Source organism: Scomber scombrus, chromosome 4 (assembly GCF_963691925.1).
Source record: "Scomber scombrus chromosome 4, fScoSco1.1, whole genome shotgun sequence".
Classification (NCBI taxonomy): Eukaryota; Metazoa; Chordata; class Actinopteri; order Scombriformes; family Scombridae; genus Scomber; species Scomber scombrus.
In genome coordinates this window covers 2,304,858-2,327,198 of record NC_084973.1, presented here as the reverse complement: position 1 = coordinate 2,327,198, position 22,341 = coordinate 2,304,858, and the positions used below count along the sequence as shown (strand labels likewise).

General features: G+C 39.4%; 1 protein-coding gene across 1 annotated transcript; it reads right to left on the bottom strand.

The window, feature by feature from the left end:
• Positions 1 to 2,706: 2,706 nt before the first annotated feature.
• Positions 2,707 to 18,169, bottom strand: zgc:110329 (uncharacterized protein LOC550500 homolog). The gene is made up of 8 exons (XM_062416660.1): positions 17,887 to 18,169; positions 13,750 to 13,935; positions 13,098 to 13,172; positions 12,879 to 12,974; positions 10,577 to 10,693; positions 6,956 to 7,006; positions 5,608 to 5,724; positions 2,707 to 3,958 (listed from the first exon to the last, which is right to left on the bottom strand). The coding sequence occupies exons 1-8, from the start codon at positions 17,971 to 17,973 to the stop codon at positions 3,623 to 3,625; spliced, it is 1,065 nt and encodes a 354-aa protein (XP_062272644.1). The 5' UTR covers positions 17,974 to 18,169; the 3' UTR covers positions 2,707 to 3,622.
• Between the last annotated feature and the right edge of the window lie 4,172 nt (positions 18,170 to 22,341).

The following is a 22,341-nucleotide window of genomic DNA, read 5'->3' as shown; positions in this document are numbered from 1 at the left end:
TGGGGCTTTATTGCTTTGCTTATGGGAATATAGGTAATATTGGTTCTCGGTGGGCTAGGGGCTTTGTGATTCTCAATCAAGGTAGGTGATGTCTTTATTATTGCAATGATCCATACATTTAATTGTAAAAAGATCAATTAATGATGATTTGTTCTGATTTCAGGTTAGTCCCACAATCATCAAGCATGCTAATAGATTTAGATATATTTACACTCATCTTTAATTGAGAGTAACAATTCCCTCCCTTCTCTGGAGGTTGTTGAAAGCACCTGTGCGAGCAAATCAGTAACTAAAGTGGAGGTGGATAGGGCAGGTTGAGGGAAAATAGCTACACTCAAAAAGTTAATTACAGCAGTTCATCACAAAATAACTTACGAACACAGGAAACAGAGGACTGATGATTATGAGTGAGTATCTGAGAGGACGGGGGGGGGGGGGGGGGGGGGGGGGGGGGGGTTACCTCTTAACTATAAATCAATCAACGCTCGATCAGTTGATCATCCATGACAATCCTCCCTCTTCTCCTCACATTGTAGAAAGTCATAGAGTGGGGATGAGTAAAGATAGTCTATTAAAGGGACTCTGTTAAATCCTAATGGAGTGAGACCGCAGATTCAAAGAGGCAGATTTAGAGAGCGCTGAGTTTATGAAGAGGTTAATAGGAAAGGGAAAACGTGATGAGATGCCTTTGTGTAACTGCAAGATATTTGCAGACTTGATATCTGGAAGGAGCAGCTTCTGGTAAAAGTATCAAATATAAATGCAGCCCAGAGCATTCAGTGGGAAATTGACTGCAGGTTGCTTGGTCAAGTTTTCCCTGTAGCTGAAGTCAGAAACCTGGCCAATTCAATTAAGGATGCACTCGGCTGTAGACACTTGTCTGTCCTACATATGTTAAGAGAGAGAAGTAAGAGTTACCTCAGAGTCATGCAAGTGACTGACATTACTATGTTCTTTACCCTAGAAAAACAAAAAACAAAAAAGTTTTTTTTACAAATGAATATCCAAAAGGAAACAACAACAACTGAAACGACAGACAAGCTACAAACCTCTAATGTGGGACAATTTGACAGGCCGGAATATATTCCCTCACCCACAGTCTGACCCCTAGTAGCCATTAAGAGGCATTGCAGTGTTTAGGGCAGTGGTGGCAGGAAACCTATACATTTACTCAAGTACTTTAATACATTTTTGAGTTACTTGAACTTTACATGACTCCACTTTTTTTTGCTTTTTTTATGCTTCTACTGCTCCTACACTACATTTATCTGCAAGCTATAGTTATTGTACATTCAAAACATATGATCTGTTTATAAACTATAATGCATTGTTAAAGATTGAACAATTCAACGGCATGAAGAGCAGTTGGAATAACCCCACCTGGAGAAGCTGCTGTCTTATATACAATAATAAACCTCATTAAATAGCCATTCAGATGCATAGGGTGTGCTTTCACCTTTGATACAGTCAGCACATTTTGTGTGATAATAATAAATTGCTGTATTGCTACCTTTAATTAAAAATCACATATGTTTTGAAATCTATTATTAAATCTTATTAATCATTTGTAACGAATTTTCAATAAAAAAGTTTAATTACCTAAAGAAAATTATAAAATTGTATCTTCTTCTTCATCTTCTTTCCATCATTAAATAATCAATGAATATGTATATTATACAATATTATGTAATATAATATATATATTCATTGATACAATACAATACATATTATCATAAATACAGTCAATACAATATCATACATATTCAATTATCATATCATATTCTATTCTATTCTATTCTATTATATTATCCATTGTCCATACCTAGTGTTTCTGCACACTTGTGTCAGTTGCCTACTGGACCATGACTACCTTCCAACTTTCCAAAGTTGTGATGTCATAAATCCTGCTCACTGACGAATGTGTTAGAGTGAGATTTTAGGCGAGTTCAGAAAAAAAGTTCCACTTTTTTAGCAGATGAATGTGAAAACAGACTCTGCACAAACATCATTCTGCACAGTGAAGCTCAAACATTTAAATTGCATGAACAAGAAGTAAAACATATTTTTGAATGTAAGGGGACTTTAAAGTTTTAGCGGTGGCAGAAATGTAAACATATCTTTGCATTCAGTGAATTTTCTGTCATCTTGTCCAGTTAAAAAAAACACACTTTCATCTTAATAGCACTCGTAGTGGGGATGATGATGATGATGATGATGGGAAAGCAACATTATTCAGACTATCTACCTCTGCAGCATAAGGCTGTATGTTGTTGACAATATATGCTGCTGGCTGCTGAAATGACTGCTTGATGCAATTTCAGCAATTTTCTAAGAATCCTAGCAATTGTATGTGAGCTCAAAATGTGCTCTTGTTGCAACAATTGATAATGATACAAAGCCTCCAAACACACTGATAACTGTGTACGTCTCATGATTGTAATGACAAAATTCACGTCCATATTATGTAATCATTCTACACTCAGGCCACAGAGTATTATATTATTATAATATTATTGATGGTCATCGTGAAAGAGGAAGAGAGCTAAGAAGTGAATAAGGAGAGATGACCTGCGGGAGGAGAGAGAGCTGTGTGCATTCATGTGCTTGTTGTGGATTGAATTGCTTTTCAGATTTGACTTAAAAACATGACAAACAACACATCCAGCAATAAAAAAAAGGAATGAAGTACACAAATCAGTAGACAAATTCAGCTTTATTGACAAGAACAGTAGTGCTGATACAAGGCAGGAGCTAGGGGGAAGCTCAAAACAGTGCATAACTCAGATAGAAAAAATCGTCATAGAATAGCTTTTCACTGGATTTGTAGTTTGGATAAGTCATTCCTTTAAAAGATGGGAGGAATAAAAAGTTTTATTGAAAAATGGAATAGACTGAACCCCCCCCTATGAGAGCCTAACATGTAAACTGAGTTGTTGCTTGTTTTTTTTTTGTTTTTTTTTTAAATAACTTACTTCATATACAGTACAAAACATGCATCCCATATAATTCCACAACTATCAGTCTTACACTGATTGCACAAAATCAAATTCAAAAAAATCATATCAGTCAAGAAATAATACACAAACTGTACACATCCGTCACAGACGCTACACGCAAGACATACTTGGCTATTCCTATTTCTCGTACACTGAAAAAACTTCTGTTCAAGCTACCATTAATTTATACATCAAATAGTACTGTCCTCTGACTTCTGGGCTATTTTCAAAACAGCCTGAGGTAAGCTTTAGCACATGAGACGTAGCTCAATTTCAAAGGCTAAAAAAAATATAAAAAGAGATAAAATGTGATACAATGGCAAAAAAAAAAAATCTTTCAATATCAATCTTCACAAACAAGACAGAAAAGAAACATTAGTTTTAAAAGCCAATGTTGTGCCTTCATATTTTAGTGTAAACAAATTCATTGACAAAGTGCCAAAGTACTTCTGATCCCTTTAGCTGACCAATTTGTCTTGATCCAATAACTGAGAGGTTTCAACCATCAAGTAGCGCAACACAACTCCGACAAATGATTACAATGACCCCATAAATAAAAAGGCAAAACCTAAAAAAAAAGGCAAAACCTAAGAAAGAGGGGAAAAAAAGGGGGAAAAAAAGAGTGCTCAGTGTTCTCTTTTCTGCTTCCGGCCGATGTCCACCTCGTCCAGCCCGGTGACAGATCTGGACTGCTGCATTTCTCGGAGCTGGGCGTGCGTGAGGGGTTGCTGCTTCTTGAGCTTCCGCAGGTGAACGTCGATGGGGTCGAGTTCGGGTTCGGCTGCCGGGACGGGCAGGTAGCCGCCGTCCCTCGGCAGGCACAAGCACCAGCCGGCGCCCGCCAGGTCCAGGTCGCTGTAGGCGAACTCCGATTTCTTGATCTTGAAGTCGACCATGTCGGCCGACTCGCTCATGTCCACCAGAAGGTTCCAGAAGACGCAGCTGAGGATGATGCCGAGCAGCTGTAGGGAGACATGATGATTGGTTGAAAGGGTGGAGTTCATACACAGTAGCATAGATGCAGCTGATGATTATTTTCATTGATTAAAAGGAGTGTTTGAATGATTAATCAATTCATTAAATGCTTCATTGTTGCCTAAAAATGTCAAAGTGATGTCTTCCAGCTGCTTATGTTATCTTACTTATCTTAAACAAACCCAACTAATCCAATTTAATTTTCTTGACTGTTGAATGACTTAACAATGATCAATTATCATAACTGGTCTTAAACCTTGCATACTGTTCAGGGTCAAATTTGACCCATTTTTACATTTGAAAGCTGTAAAAAAAGAAAAGAAAAAAAACAACCTTTACACATTTATTTTAGGTGGACTTTACCAAATGTACAAAAAAAAAGCATCATATTTTTTATTTTTTGTGCAGCTGATACATATTTTAGTATATCCAACTATCCAAATTGGACCTGGGTACCCCTCATAATCTATCAAATGTTCTCCTGGACCTGGATAGTTATAGTGAATATATTTTTTCCTCTAGATAAACACTTTGTTTGCTCTCTGACAGCTTCATTAAGGATTCATCTAATGAATTCATTAATGACTGATGGGGGAATGTATGAATGTGAATTGGTGTAGAGACTAATTATCAGAACATGAACATTAGGTAAGGGTTAAATCACTGAGTCAACATGACCATAAGTATGTGTGTGTGTAAAACAAGCGTAACAAGACTAATTAGAATGCAGGTACTTGTTGTAATGACTCGTCTACTTCCAGCTGCTTTAAAGGATGACTTGACATTTTTCAAGTCTTTAAATAACAGTTATGTGCTCCCATCCCTCCTCCTGATGTTTAATGTTTCCTCTCACAGGTGTATTATTCTTTTTATGGCAGCGGTCCATCTCACCACTATAAAGCCCTTCAATGAAGCTCTGTTATCAATAACTGTGCCCTGCCATCTTGACCTTCTATCACAGCCAATGAAATACGTGCTCACAGCCTGACCACATTAAAGTGCTATTTAGATTTACAATAAGTCACGATCGCAATTTTTTAAACACTCGAGCATTAGTTTAGTCTTCGACCCGTGCCGATGTATTCACACTATCGACACATGGGAAGAAATGAGACGCAACCACAAGCAAGGTCTGTTAATGAAGTTAAAATGAGGGAGTTTTTCCTCAAGAGAAAAAAACAGGGCAGGGTGTTTTTCTTGCAGCTTGTATGGTCTCTAAATTTATTCTGGTGCAGTAGTTCAGCAAAGAGTCAATTCTATGGATGCAGCTGTTTCAGAAAAGTAATTATTATAATTATGACTCTGTGAAGGGGGCTGTTACAAATCTAAATTTATGCATTAGAAGACACTTTTGGACATTTCGATGCGTAAGAGGAGAATTCAAAGCTTAATGAAACTGTCAACAACTGAACCACCGAAGCAAGTTTTAGAAAAGCTACTTTTTCTGTATGAGGCATCAAGTATTCTGACAGGGTGTGATCTTTCTGCCAAAGCCTCCGCTGTTTCTTTAATGAAGCATAAGGTGACAAATAGTGCCGCTAGGATGAACATTTTTTAAAAATTTGAATTAGCTTTTGGAAACTTTCACATGAAATGAGGCTTCAAAGGCAGCTCGGTGTCAGTAGGTTTAAATTACCTGTGGCAGCCCGATGGCGCAGCAGAACGCGATGGTTATTCCAATGTTGTCACTCATCCAGAGGTTGACTGCGTGGATGCAGCCTCGCACATGGATCATCTCATGCAGGGTTTCACGCTGATACACAGAGCAGAGGAAGACGACCAAGAGGAAAGTTTACAGTTTAAAACTCAAGTTGAACATTTTACTCCACTGAAAAAAAAAAAGACTAAAAAGTTAAACCAATAAAGCTCTCAAACTCCTGAACTGTGTGTCCATACAGTCTAAATGACCAGTTCATACAATTCAAGTTGTGATAATAAGAGTATGAAGTAATACAACACTATGAATTAAAAACATGCCCTATTCTACAAGAGGTTATTGCTGTCAAACAGACATACTGGCTATGTTATTCTGAAATTGTCTTCATAAATGTTCCTTTTTTTATTCTTAAAAAGGACAGATACGCATTTTCAAGCGTGTTTTAAAACAACATTCAGTTCCCAAATAACCACTGACACATATAATCATTCCTCCTGTTCATACTGACTATTAGCTGATCCTTTTTTTAACTTTTAAAATACATTTTTGCTCAAAAACAAGGACTGCAGATTTGGTCCCCCTACACTTACTGTAAAAAACAGTAAATAAGACTAAAAATAATGCAGAGAGAGGTTGGATCTAGATTTGGTTATAGGTCTGTAAAAGCCTGTCCACACTAAAAACAATATAACTATAATGATGATGTTAGCATCTACACTTATGAACTATAACGTCCTATAAACAGCGATGTCAAGCACATGTTGTGTCGGCAGCTAATGAAAATAGATATTGTATTGTAGTTATAAATGAACAGCTACTGGTGCATTCAAATAAACCAGTCTTTAATAGACTTTCCCCAAAATGACACCCCCCCCAAAATAGACTGTGTCTTATACACTGGTGCAACATATTTAACGATTTTCACCGTACATTGAAAACACATTTTAAGGTGATCCTGTAATAGCCAGTATGAACAGGAGGAATGATTACAACTGACTGTTGTTTTAGGACATACTTGAAAAACTGTGAATCTGTCCTTTAATAGTTCTTGGATAAAAATGTAGAAACATGTTGAACACATTTGCAAAACTGATTTTGTAAAAAAAAAAAAAAACACTTTAAATCCTGTATTACCTCAGCCTACTCATTATGACAAAAACAAGCCATTAACACTAATTACAACTAATGTAACATGAAAGTAGGCATCATTTAGTCCTAAGGGAAACGAATGTTGACATATTCTAAATTGATCTCTCATTTGAGCTAGCTTAGAAGAAGTCAGGATGCACATGGATGAATAAAATCTGTCTGCAGCGGCTCCTCTTACCTCTTTATCCAGAGTCTTGTATCCACATAGAGTGTTGATGACTTCTCCCATCTGGAAAGATTTAGAGAGTTAGGGCCAAGGTGACCACACACACACACACACACACACACACACACACACACACACACACACACACACACACACACACACACACACACACACACACACACACACACACACACACACACACACACACACACACACACACACACACACACACACACACACACACACACACACACACACACACACACAACACCGTAGGGACATAGGTGAAAATGCAATGCTCCTCACAAGGGAGGAGGGAGAGGTGTGTGTGTGTGTGTGTGTGTGTGTGTGTGTGTGTGTGTGTGTGTGTGTGTGTGTGTGTGTGTGTGTGTGTCTGTACCTGTCCCCTGCCAGCCAGAGCGTGAACTTAAGTGTGAGCAAAATGACTCCTTGCCCTGACAGGTAGGACCTGATAACAGCAGAAACCGAGCCAATGTTCAGCCTTTCTAATCAACCCCTCTATCTGTAGTGTGTGTGTGTGTGTATGTGTGTGTGAGGGTATTGGATGATTCTGTCATTAATTTCTCCAGCACAGCTCCACTGCTTTCAGAGACCATATCGGTGCTTTGAGGCGAGGGACAGGAGCGATACCAAACATACGGAGGGCGGAGTGGGGGCCTCTAGGGACCAACATTTCATTTAGAGAGAAATCTCATAGAGGCTGTATACCTTCCAATTGCAACATGTCTCCTGTTAGCTGGCTGAAATGCTTCTCTCGCACAATCAATTATGTCTCTGTCTCTGTGTAAATAATGCATGTCTTTTTCTTGCTTTGATAAAGTAGGAGACGTCACTGACTCAGTGGATGGTTTGTGGGTCTGTACCAGGGGTGTCAAACATACGGCACATGGGCTAAAACCAGCCAGTCAAGTAGTCCAATCTGGCCCACTGGATAACTTTGAAAAGTAATTGCAATAAATGATATTATTGTCATTTGAAGATCATATAAGGAGTATTACAAATAATATAAAGAGAAAGATGTGAAAGGGACTTTCTGCTTTGAATTTTTTTCTCTAGTGCTTAATGTGCTGCATGTGTTGTCATAATACAGGATACTCTTCATTGCTCACTACAAAACTGCTGCAGTTTATCATGTTTTTTTTTTAAAGTTTCCTTTTTACATTTTAATAACCTTGCTTCTTAAGATATACTACACACAGCTGGTGCAGATGTTTCAGAGATAGGCCTGTAACTAACTTGGACGATATATTGTCTCAGAAATAATCGCGATAAACGATATTATTGTCATTTGAAGATCATTTTATACCACTGATATAATGATAATATAATAGTGTAATAATGTAAGGGGGGTGGGAGGTACTTGTGTTAAAACACATTCATGTCATTATGGTTGGGAACAGAGTTATTTACCTTTAATTCTTCTGCAGTCTCCACTCAGGACGTACACAGTGAGGAATGGAGGACACTACTTGCTTAACCAATGTGACATGAATAGCCTCTTAGCTGCTAATGTGAAGTGTGACAATATTGAGGTCAAAAAATGATCAAGGTCATATCCATGTATCATATGATAAGTCCATATATAGACATGATGATGCTGATAATTACGTTATTGTTTGATAGGTCAATAATTATTGTGACAGGCCTACCTATGGACATCCAACATGACATAATTGACCTGCAATGTGATTCAGATATAAAAGACAAATCTGCCTCAGTGGGTTTGAACACATTTTATCAGTATCTCTTACCAGGGTAACCCCAGATTGACAGTCCAGGCTGGGAAAAGTTTGTGCACGTTTGGGACGACTCATCTATTGTGAACAAGCTTTTTCTGCGATGAGCATGAATAAAACAAAACTGTGTTCCAGGCTCACACAAGAACATGAATGACAAACTGATACTGGCAGCAGCTCAGGATTTGACACCTAATATCGATGCACTTGTGAAGGTTGAGAGATGCCAGGTTTCAGGATCAAGTTATAATATATATATTTATTATTTTTAGGTTATTATGCAATGATTTCACAGGTCACTTGAGATCAAATTGAGCTGTATGTGGCCCCTGAACTAAGGTCAGTTTGAGTCTCCTGGTCTATACTATCAGTCAGCAGGGTGTAGGATTAATTAGCTGGTATTGATAACAGGTAGGAGTATCGCCCACCTGATCACATGATATCAATACTAGCTAATTAACTGGCTGAACTGGTTTAATCTGAAATCTATCTTAGAAAGAGAGAGAATCAACACACACTCATTTATGTTATATATTATGTCTGAGTGTGACAAAATCCCACTTTATCTCTCTAATCAACCAAGTTAGTGTGTTGGATAATTACATTGCCATAACAAATCTAACCCTCTACATATACAACAGTCACTTTCAGCTGTGTGGTTTTATACATTTTATTTTTTCCACCACTGAAACTCAAATAGATAAAAGGAGCACCTCCCACACCTCATACAAGGCATGCAAGCTGTGGTGGCCTCGGGCTGAACGTCACAACCTAAATGCCTAAATGTTGCATCTTCTGAGAGGTAGGCAAGCAGAGTTTTGGAGTTTTGTTCCTTTAACAGCTGAGTAAACTAATGAGGGTTAAAGTTAGTCTCACCTGTGCTTTCCAACCAAGTCTGTTGCACAAGCGTTTTATTTCCTTCTTTTTTTTTTTAAACAATAGATATACTACAAAAGGCGCAGATGTCATTCATAACATGAACCTTGGCTGCAGTCCGTTCACGTGTGCAGGTTTTCATTGCCTCTGTATTGTGTATGCTGGCTCACTGAGACTCCTGCATGGAACAGAGTCACCGTCAAGGTTATTGGTAACACCTGTGCTTTTTCCTACCGCTGTGAAAATAGTCTCGGAACATCCCGCACAGCTGGGACGAGATCGAATAAGCTGTAAATGTCAATCAAAATAGGGAGTGTGACAAATAAATATCAAGAGTAAGATGTGAAAGTTAACTTCTGATTTCTTTTTTTTCTCGAGTGCATGACGTGTTGTCATGCAACTTTCATGTTTTTAAAAAAAAAAGTAGGTTTTCTTTTTACATTTGAATAACTTTGCTTCTTAAGATATACTACACACAACTGGTGCAGATGTTTCAGAGATAGGCCTGTAACTTCTTTTGTTGGATGATATATTGTCTCAGAAATAATCGCGATAAACGATATTATTGTCATTTGAATATCATGTTATACCACTGATATAATGATCATATAATAGCATAATAATGCAGGGGTGGGGGGGGGGCTACACTTCTGTAAAAACACAGACTGCCATTATGGTTGGGAACAGAGTTATTTACCTTTAATTCTTCTACAGTCTCCACTCAGGACGTACACAGTGAGGAATGGAGGACACTACTTGTTTAACCAATGTGACATGAATAGCCTCTTAGCTGCTAATGTGAAGTGTGGCAATATTGAGGTCAAAAAATGATAAAGGTTATGTCCATGTATCATATGATAAGTCCATATATAGACATGATGATGCTGATAATTATGTTATTGTACCATAAGTTGATAATTATAGTGACAGGCCTATTCACAGTGTTTATGTGACAGCTTGCTTGTACTATGTGTGTGTGTGGTGTGTTGCTGGCACTCACCTTGCCGCGAACACAGCAGGTATACGGAACCCCGCAGGCTAGTGGACCAGTTCCATTGCAGAAATGGTACTGGTTGACTCCCCAGTCCTTATACTCATCCCCTCCACAGCACGAGAACTGGAAAAAACAAAACAATAAATAAAGACAATTAGGGGCTTAAGTGTCTTTTAGGTCCCCTCCCACTGATCCCAACTCCCTCTACACAGACAGACAAAGTATCTTTCCGTGCACTGAATTCCTGCAGAAATCCAAAGTTGAAAGTACAGACCGCTGAGTTTCTGACAATCTGTCAAAAGGTTATAAATTAAAACGATTTAAAAAGTGCCGCACGGACAAAATGTAATAAAGTGTTCATTGTATTGAGACCTTTCCCAGACAATGAAGGACACTATCTCTGCGATCGCCTAACCTCAGCTGCGTGCTGTTGTACGGGGCACTGCTCTGGCTCTGCAGATAAGACATTTTTACAAGCTGAGGGATGAAAAAAAAGAAAAGAAAAAATGGGCAAGAGGCAGGAAGCAAGATTTATTGGCCTCTCTATCGACGCACATGATGAAAAAACTGTAAGTATCCCTTCATAGAAAGGCTCCAAACTGTGAAATTGTGCATTTCAGGAACAAAAGATTATTTTCTGAGCTCGTGTTGGAAAGGTTAAATATACCCATTACGTCCAATCTGTTTTCAAGTTCAATAATCAGACAATCAAACCATACAGTGCACGCTTCAGTGGAGTTAGTAGTAATGTCATTTGTACTCTCACACAGAAAGGCAACATTTCTTTTATATCCACTTGTACAGTTTTTATTTTTATTCATTCTTTTTTTGTTTTTGTTTAAAGATTTTCTGCTTTGGGCATTTTTGCCTTTGGGCAGTGAAGAGGCCAGACAGGAAACGAGGGAATAAATGCGTATGGCGTGCTGCTTTTATGTAGCATGTCTAATAGACAGTCGGTTACCAGGCTGCTCCACTTCATTTATTCTCTTGTTACATTTAATACCTGCAGGCTGCCACAGCTCAACTGTACCCAACCTTTCTCGTCCATCCTGAGGGTCTTAATAGAAACACACACCACTTTATTTTTTTCCTGCTCTAAAAACACCTTTAAAATTTCAAAGAGTCTGTATTTAAAAAAAAGCAAAAGAAAAGAAGTTTTAAGGCTGGCAGCATTCTAAAAATCCTGTAATATAACTCTACAACGTGTGTGCTGGTGTGGATCTTCAGTATGTTATGAAATCACAATGTTCCAAAAGCCTTTTTGAGAGGACAATTATGGGTTTTGTTCAATTATAAGCTTTATTTTGTTATTTTGTCATTTTGTCAGGCTTTAATTCTTTTTCCTATAACATCAGATCCAGCTCCCCGCTGAGCAACATGCCACTGCTGGGAGAGATAATTGTAGAGGAGACACCACATGTTTAATAAAGGCAGATGAAAAAATAAATAAACAGAGATGAATATTAAAAACATCAGAGGAACAATAACTGTGTTCGTGTCTGAGTCACATCCCACAGGTACAAACTGCGAGGGATGAGAATCTCTAAATGTCACGATTTTTGTCCCGAACTGACAGTTAAGCTAAAAGGTTTTGATGAAAGTAACTGTTGGACAGAACCGAAAAAGTGAAGAAAAGCGAATGCTGCCTCATGAAGTTTTAGATTTTTGATATCTCTGAGTTGATTCAGAATCAATACCTTACAGCAGGGGTGTCAAACATGCGGCCCGCGGGCCAGAACCGGCCCGCCGATGGGTCTAATCCGCCCCACGTTCCTTCCGGTGTTCTTTTCCTTCCTTCCATCTGCCCTTCCTACCTTCCTTTTTTTCCTTTCTTCCTTCCTCCCTCCCTTTCTTCTTTCTATCTTTCCTTCCATCTGTCCTTCCTCCTTTCCTTTCTTCGTTCCTTCCCTCCATCTGTCCTTCCTCCCTTTCTTCCTTCTGTCCTTCCTTCCATCTGTCCTTCCTCCCTTCCTTTTTCCCTTTCTTCTGTCTGTCTTTCCTTCTTTCCTTCCTTCCGTCTGTTTGTCCGTCCTTCCTTCCTTTCTTCCCCACTTCTCCCACGTCTGTCTTATATTCCTTACCTTCTTATTTCCTTCCTTCCTTCCTTCCATCTTTTTAATGATCCGGCCCACATGAGATCAAATTGGTCTGTATGTGGCCCTTGAATAAAAATGAGTTTGACACCCCTGCCTTACAGTCATTTTTTTTACCTGCATACAGTTTTTGGACCATTACTGCCCTCAAATATAAAAAAAGAATCAATTTTAAATATCCTGTTTTTCCATGTCCTAGAAAAACACGGCGCTACCTTTTGTTGCACGTAATCCAAGATGTTTTTGAAGTCGAGGTCATCGTAGTAGTGTTTTATTCCTTCTCGTATGCTGCTCTGAAATAAGGCGGATGTCTGGAAAAGGCAGAGGCACAGAGGAGAGATGGCGGTCAGAAAAGCACAATGAAGAGGTGACCTGACTGTGACCGGAGTAGTGTGCAGATCGTGTGAACATTTGCCACAAAACAAAAGATTTACCTTCTTTTCAAAGATGAGAGCTGCGGTGAGAGCGACCGCCTGGAGAAGCAGCAACACACAGAGAACACAGAGGAACTGTGGAAGGGAGGAAGACGACATCAGACGGTGCATTCGCTTGGTTTAATCTACCTACCGGTGCTGAGAGATGCAGCGTGTAGAGGAACATATTACATACATTCAGCAGAGAGTCAGCACCTCATCCTCTTCATCAAAGCACAAGCAGAGACATCGATAACTTTCAGGTTATTTATCTCAAGCTAATTAGATAGCTGCAAAGCAAACACAATAATATATCACTGTTTCCTTTGAGCTCTTTCTCCGTTATTGGCAAAACCAACAGCTGTGATCACTGATTTAAATACTTTTTGGAGCTGCTGCTGTTGAACAAACTTTGAACACAACATCATTTTCTCAGTTTTAATAAACACACACGTATACAGTATAGTGTGTTATACTTGTGGAGGTGTACTTGTGCATCACTCATATTAGAATCCAAAATGCAGACACACACACACACACACACACACAGGTGTCACGTACAATAAACTTTATAAGACATGCCGTCAGCATACACCCTCCTCCTCCTCCTCCTCCCCCTCCTCCCCCTCCTCCTCCTCCTCCTCCTCCCCCTCCTCCTCTCCACCATGCTTACCATGTGCAGCAGGGTCTTGTTATCCCTGAGGGAACCAACCATGCCCACCAGAGACACAGTGAACATCACCAGGCCCAGCAGGATGAGCACCACGGCAGGAGCCAGGAAAAGACCCTCCAGGGTTCGATTCTTCTGCCTTTCCACCTCGGCGTACACCCCCACGCACAGCACACAAAGACCCATCAGCTGGAGGGAGAAAGAGGGAGAAAGAAGGATTGGTCATAGGGCATTTTGGGATGTAGTGTTTGTGTGAAGACAACAATCTGAAACACAAAAAACACTGGTAAACTTAAATGATTTTAAAAACATGATGTTTTCTTTTTTTCTTTTTATCTTCCTTATTTTCCATCTTTGCCATGTTGCTTCTTATTTCAAGAATTTGAAATGCCGATTTGGTGAAGTTTTCAGTCTCAAAACAATATTCTGGGAAAATACATGCCAAATAATACAAGTAACAGCTGCATGCAGATGGAAACAATGACTTAAACAGCTGTTTCTCTACTCTAGCATCACCTGTAGCAGCCACACAATGGTTTGATCTATTTATCTGAAAGTGACAACGCTAATTATCATAAATCAAAATGCGTAAAGGTTTCAATGCTTCCTTCAGGATTTGATTTATATGACTGTGGAAAAAATCCTGTGAAACAGTATTTACACTATCAAAGGGCAAACTGAAATGCTCCACTGTAATCCACACTAATGAAATTAATCTAAGTGGGTTTGTTGCTTCTCCAGGCAGGATAAGACTCCACATACACTGCCACCAGATCCACTTACTGGAATGAAGCAGTGAATGAAAGGCCCCTTCTCCGGTCTTTAGTGTGGAGAGATTGAGACGGGATAAACCAAAAGACAGCTGATTGGGTGAGCTGCAAAACCTGTGATGACGGAATCACAGTGTGTGACAGGACAACAACAGATGGCTGCTGTGACGGCTGTGGTTATGATTCTGTTATTTTTGACTGAAATTTCAAATTGAAAGCAGGATCGGCCGCTGCAAATTTAACCCTCACACGCCGTTTGAGTCAAATTCGTGAAAGTCATACAACACCCTGAATTTGAAATATTTCAAAACTATTCATTTGAGGGTGTTCTGGGTCAGTGTGGAGTTACTGAAATGAAATCTATCATTCAAATCATGTTGCATCCTTCACTTTCAATACATTAATACAAATCATTATGGCTGCATATGATGTTCTCTTGTTCTAGATAACATGAGATCACCCATTTATAAATGACTGATCAGGTATGTATGGATGCAAAATATATGTGTTGTTCAAAATCTGGTATAGGGACTTAAAATATGAACAGTATGTAAAGGGCTATGTCACGTTGTGTTATGTTACGTTACGTTTAGATCCTGACCTATATTGACCTATCACAGATATATAAGCATCGGTGTATATGTTGTCCGATATGTGCCGATATTTTTTTTTAAAGTCATACAATTTAAATGTAAACAACATTTTTTCATCAAATCTAAATCACTGTCAGATTCAACTGTTGCCTCCGTCACACATGGCAGGAAGTGCTCTTTTTTTCTTCTCCGGATATTATGGGTCTGCATTGCGCAATATTAATAATTTGACCAATTTATTATTTTTTGTTCCTGGTACAGAACATTAAAATGTGCTGAAGGTGTCCTGAGTACTCGCATCATGTTGGGTAAGGATGATTAGAGCCACCGAAAATTGAAAAATGGGGGAGTACATAGTGGTGTTACATGAGCATCATCACAAACATGATCAACAGCAAAGCAAAGCCGGTCCACAGAGCAATGTATGACTGCCTCACAGTAAATAACTGTCACACTACTTTATATTGACAAGCCTAACAAAGTCTAACTCTTCTATTTTTTTTGGAACTCACATTCACAAATCGTCAATAGCCAAATAGAAAGTTACACAACTGTTTACATTACGCTAAGGGGAGTGCTGCAAAAAACAGAAAAGCAACCAACAGCGTTTGCTTCCCTGCTATTGATTTTCCAATCGGAGACAGAGGCAATCTGCCTTAAGAGTGGGGTCCATCTACTTTAACTCCATTTACTGCTCTCAACCCTCTATAAAGCACTGGTGGATACGTTTGGCTTCCTTACCTTCACCGCTGCAGTAATGAAGATAAGAACGACGACCAGACTTTATAGAAATGGAGTCAATCATACCAGTAGTCACAGTCCAGTGGTAAGAGGGATTACTGTGCAAAGACACAAACCCCAACCTCTATACTGCATGTGTGTGAGCCTGCTTTGGAAGTAAGCGTTTAAAAAGCAGGGAATACTCTTTTATCGTGGCAATAAAATGTATCTACTTATTAAAACTAACAATAAAATCAATCGACCGGTCCTGTTAAGTGGATAAGGCCAAAAATAATCCCACTTGCTGCTTTATTTCTGTCAAAAGACATTTAAATAATTTCACATTACAACAGCAAAGATAGCTTTAATTAAGTCTACATTGTTAGCTTGGGGCTAAAGGAGTTTTTTTTTTTTTTTTTTTGGTATTCTGCTGCGCTGAGCCACACTGTCCTAAATCACAGCAGTAAGAGGGAGAGATAGAGGAGAGATAGTATTGTATGAAAGAGACTGAGGGAATGCTAATGGACTCAAACTACCCATGTTTTGGAGTCATATTCGATAATGTGCTTTGGGGTGTGTGGGTGTGGGTGTGGGTGTGTGTGTGTGTGTGTGTGTGTGTGTGTGTGTGTGTGTGTGTGTGTGTGTGTGTGTGTGTGTGTGTGTAATAGTGGTGCAAATTGAACATTATTCCCAATGCTGTTCCCAGAGATGAAAGCGGTATATGGGTGAGAGGGTGAGATGGAGAGAAGGGGTCGCCAGCCACAAAACACAGGGGTATGTAAGTGAGGTGATGAAGGTTCAGAATGGCTCATTCTTACTACTTAATGTCTCAGGAAGAAATTCACTGACTCGTCCAGAGATTGGTTGCTGGATCTCAAATTAACCCAGAATGACACACACTTGGTCACATTTTGGTTCAGTTGGATAAAATGTGACTTTGGATGAGTCCTCTTGTTATAATCTAAAGTTAATATCAAATTAAAGCAGCTAGGGCAGTGATGAGCAGTTAAACTTCACTGAAATTAAGATATAAATAAAGTTTGCTGGCTCATTTTTATATCAAATTGACCAGAATTTTTTCAACATTGACATTTAAAAAAACAACAACTGAGTGATTCTCTCTGTACCAAAACAATTTCAGAAAATATAATTACAACCACATGGCTAAGATATATAGCTATAGAAGGGATAACTGTGTGAATTAGCAATATCTAATACATTGAAGTGATGTGATTGATTTCATTCAGAAAATGGACATGAATTGGTTCAGTGTGGAACTAACAAAAGCTCCTTTCAGCCTTCTCTTATTTCCTGTCGGCGAAACTATTTACCCACATTATCATGCCTTTAACTGGATCCAACGCCCTGCACCACGGTGCTGTTTGTTACCCAGTGAACGGATTAGTATTGCAAACACATTACATGTATAGAATCGTATAACTGTGTTGTTTTCATTCTTGATTGCCCATAAACCTTGTCTTCATCACAGATTCAAAGTTGAATGAGTTAGCATGATTTGAAGATACCTGCTTTGAAAGCTAATCAATCACAGCTAGCTAGTGTCAAGATAATTTCATACCAAATCCCATTGACTAATATAGTGATTTAATATCGCTCATAGTAACGATAAATGAACAGTTTCACACGTACAATAATCAACCTAGAGTCTAATGGAGAATACGGAATGCCTGCTATTCATCACAGAGCAACTGTTATCAATAAAACATGACGCTTTTTCGGTGGAAGCTAGCTGAGGTTTTTGACAGATCAGGTTTAAAACTTGAAATTATAATTAAAAGAGTCGTGCTAGTTTTTATTGCTGTATGCCGAATTGTACAATAATATGTGTAGATGTGTAATACACCTGATTTTATGCTCTAAACACTATATAGAAGCTTGGAGGAGATGATACGTTTAAACGCGAATGTTTTGAATGAAGTTTGGTGTAATGTCTGTGATGTTTTTCTGGGTGGTTCACTACCATGAGCAGATACAGCTCAGCAACATTTATCAATGCACGTTAGATGCTGATGGGAATAGATTGGTCGTGCACTTACCGAAAAGAGCATTGAGTAGATATTTAAGGTGAATTTGATGAAGTAGTAGAAGTGGTTGGTTTTCCTCAGTTCAGAGTAGGGCGGCATGGCTGCTTGCGTTAGTCAAGCTAGCTCCCAAGCTAGCTAGCCAGCTATCCTTCGTTTAGTTAATGTCAAAATAAATTAAATGATAGGTAAAGTGTTCTTAGTTAAATGGAAAAAAGCTTTAACGAGAGATAACGGAATATGAAATACATAATAGCTCTCATTCCTCACATAGTATTATGGGGAGACACCGACACAAAACCACTTCCGTGCGGCTGGCTAGTCCACGCTTTGTTTTGACTACATTCTTAAAGGGGCAGTGCACACAACCGCTTCGTTCAATTGGATTTAGCCACAATGTTTGTAAGAGTATTTTATGTTTAATCTCAAAGATCATGCTTGCTGCAGTTATTTGTATCAAGATGAATTATTAAATGAAGATAAAGTCTTATTTTAACATTACAATGAAGCCTGTTTAGTGAGATGAAGCTCAAAAGTGTGTCATGGCAAAATCAGTCTGGTGGCAAAACAGGAAACAGGACAATGACCTACATAATGTTAAAAAGTAGGAAAACTTTTTTTTTAAACCCCAATTTAAATAAGAATATAGCATAAAGTGATTGCAAAATAAGCTATTCAAATGTGAGTCAACAGGATATGTATGTCCAAATATACTTAAAAGGAGAGAAAAACTGAAAACATGCCTTTAAAGATTATAAGTAAGGATGTTAGTTACTCAGAGGACTAACATATTAACTCCACCCTCACTACACAGCTAATCTCAGCTCTTACCTCATGTTGCGTCAGTTGTTGCCACCACTTGTTGGATATACTTGGCATGCTTATAACATTACTGGTGCTTTCACAAAGAGGTTTACAAAGCTGGAAAGTTGGCCACATTAATAAGAATCAGCCTGTATAGTTTCATTTTCTTCAAATTTTTCTGTCAATCCTGGTCTGAACAGAGCTGTGGTGCATTATTTCAAATTGTAGAAGCTGTGCAGCATCACCTGCTGTGCACACGTCATAATGTTTGAGACTGAGTGTGGTGTGAGCTTGCTGTGAGTCATATCAGTCTGAGTTTTCAGCCAGTGTCACCCTTTTTCTGTGTGAAAATCTATATTAGTTATGACCCTGACCTCTGACCTTATAATGGACAGGAGCAATCAGAAACTCAATTTACCGAAAAGGGATCAAGAAAATATTAAGTTGTCAAATTATCAAGTAGTGCTTGATGTTCCCCTGTGACCAGTGGGCAATGGCCAAACCTTGTCTTTCCAAAGCCTTCCTCCTATTCATCAGCTTATTTATTGATCTTTGTTGAAGGAATTAAATCTATCACCTCTGTGCAGATTCTGAGGGGTCAGTAAGGCAGGCAGCAGTTCATCAGTGGGCAACATTCAGATTGTCCCATCTCTCACGAATAATTGAGTTGAAATTTGAAGTGAGAGGTAGCAAAAATCGTTTAGGCCAAACCCCCACTGGAAGCCGATCGATCTAAAGGTCAGAAATAACACTTGGAATTCAGAAATGTTTTTGGTGTCCCCCAACGTCCCCTCGGGATCATTGGCTAGGCTGGGAGACAGTCTGCATGGACTCAATTGAGTTTATATTCAGAAACCCAACTCATTTCTTCTGCTTAGTCATCTGAATCCAGCACTTCCTCTGCCAGCCTGCTTTCCACACTCCCAACCACACACACACACACACATACACACACACACACACACACACACACACACACACACACACACACACACACACACACACACACACACACACACACACACACACACACACACACACACAAGCATGCACAACCACCTTTTGGGACATATACAATTTTCACTTACATACAGTGCAGCGCAATGCAGTTCTATGCAATGCTTGAATTTGATATAGTATATTTCTTTCATTTTTATATATAGTGTATCACTTTATTCCCATTGCATACATAACTTAAATACTGTGATTAGTTGCGTAACACCAATTCTAAATTGTGCCACTCTATTTAATGACTTCTTTCTTCTTGTCATAGCAGGAGGTTCTGTGAGATGACGTCTTCCTCGCTTGTGATGAGAATAGCTGTGCGGAAATGTGCAATTAAAAGGGACAATTTCGAAACCCGGAATGACGCACGGTCAGTTAAAAATATTTAACACACTACAGAACAGGTACAGCTGATGTAGTGAATGACATATACACATCACATCTTTATTCACTTAGCATCAATAATCGTCATATATATACAATACACATTGCACACTACAGTACAGTGTTATAAAGATCATCCGTAGACTTGTTCCTGCCCAAACTTGTGTTCGGGCAGTGCTACCTCACAGATGACTCCTGATCCCTATAGCCAATCTGGAGGCTCTTTCAGCAGCCTTCAGTGTGTGGATTTCATGGCGCTTCTCTTTGCAGCTCTCCTCACCTCTTTAAAGCCCAGCGGTGTGAACACTCTGCAGAGCGAGCAGCCAACAAAACCCACTACATCGCATCTTTGTAGGTACACAGCGAGATGTCCATCCCTGCCTTTGACACTTCTCTAACAGCTCCTGTTATCTGGCCCCTCTTCCTTTTGAGTGCCTCTTTTGATCGATCTTCCCACTTTTGACAGCGGGACCTCAGTGATGCTGTCAGGTGTAATAGTATAAGGGAGCGAGAGCTGCCTATCACCAGGTCCACACACACACACACACACACACACACACACACACGGTTTCCACTTTGTAGTGAGTAGACTTGTGGACAACGTGCATTTAGGTTGAACGGACTCTGTAGTTTGTCATACATACAGTAGAGTAGATTATTAAATTTGATGAGGTGGGCCTCTGACTGTCAAATGTCACATCACATAAGCTTCAGCACACTCTCTCACCTGGTCAACGCTCCCTGCTGCTGCTGCAGAAACAAGATCAAGTTGAACTATCTCCTGTAAGAGAGAAGCAAAGAAATACAAGTTTCTACACAAAGTTAGAGAAAATACAAGTCAAGTAATCATAAATAATATAACATAGAAATAGAAATGTACTATATTAAACCCTACAGCAATGCTACAGCACTTTGAACAGACTCAGACATACAAGATGAATGTTTTCTTTTTTAATGTGGGACAAATAACTTTTATACTCAGTGTGCAATATTCTTAACACGCACTTTATCACAGCAGTTTATTGTTTTGTATTCATTATGTATTAATGTGTGGAATGTGTTTATCATTTTAACCCTCCTGTTGTCCTCGAGTCAAGGAAGGAAGGGAGGAAGAAGGGAGGAAAGGAAGAAGAAGGAAGGAAGGGAGGGAGGGAGGGAGGAAGGAAGGATGGAAGGGAGGAAGAAGGAAGGAAAGGAGGAAGGAAGGGAGGAAGAAGGAAGGAAAGGATGGAGGGAAGGAGGAAGGAAGGAAGGAAGGAAGGAAGGAAGGAAGGAAGGAAGGAAGGAAGGAAGGAAGGAAGGAAGGAAGGAAGGAAAGAAAGGAGGGACGAAGGAAGTGAGGAAAGGAAGGGATGAAGGAAAGGAGGAATGAAGGGAGGGAAGGGAGAAAGGAAAGGAAGGAAGGACGGAGGAAAGAAGGAAGGAAAGGAGGAAGGAAGGGAGGAAGAAGGAAGGAAAGGATGGAGGAAGGAAGGAAGGAAGGAAGGAAGGAAAGAAAGGAGGGACGAAGGAAGTGAGGAAAGGAAGGGAGGAAGGAAAGGACGAATGAAGGGAGGGAAGGGAGAAAGGAAAGGAAGGAAGGACAGAGGAAAGAAGGAAGGAAGGTAGAAGGGATGGAGGAAAGAAGGAAGGGAGGAAGGTAGGGGGGAGGAAAGAAAGAGAGAAGGAAGGAGGGAGGGAGGAAAGGAAGGAAGGAATGAGGGAAGGAAAGAAGGAGGGAGGAAGGAAGGACAGACGGAAGGAAGGAAGAGAGGAAAGAAGGAACAGTCAAAACAGACGGGGTCAATTTGACCCGGGAGGACGACACAAAGGTTAAAAGATTAAAATGAAGAGACTGGAGAACAAAATATAACCAGGAATGTTCAAATGTCCATATTATAAAGATTATATGCATATGCATGTGCAATTGTACACACGATAATACAGATTTTTGCATTAAGGCAATGCATCGTTTAGATGTGGAAATATCACATCAAGACACACTTAATAAAACCTTATTATACCGGTGATGCTTTCATGCCTCGTTGATATCCCACACCGCCTCCTCAACTAATTAACACCTGTCGTTCCCTCGAGCCTCGTTGTAAAGAATAGCGGGGAACTTACTTAACTTCTCATGCTTTTCTATTTCCACCTCATCTGAACCTCTCTCCCTGCAGCCAACACTTTGGTCGCTGGACTCTTGGTACTTGCAGAAATCAGGAGAACATGAACTCATCATTCAGGCTGTTTATGTGAAGCTTCAGTATAGGTTCCTCAGAATAAATGTGAAGTCAT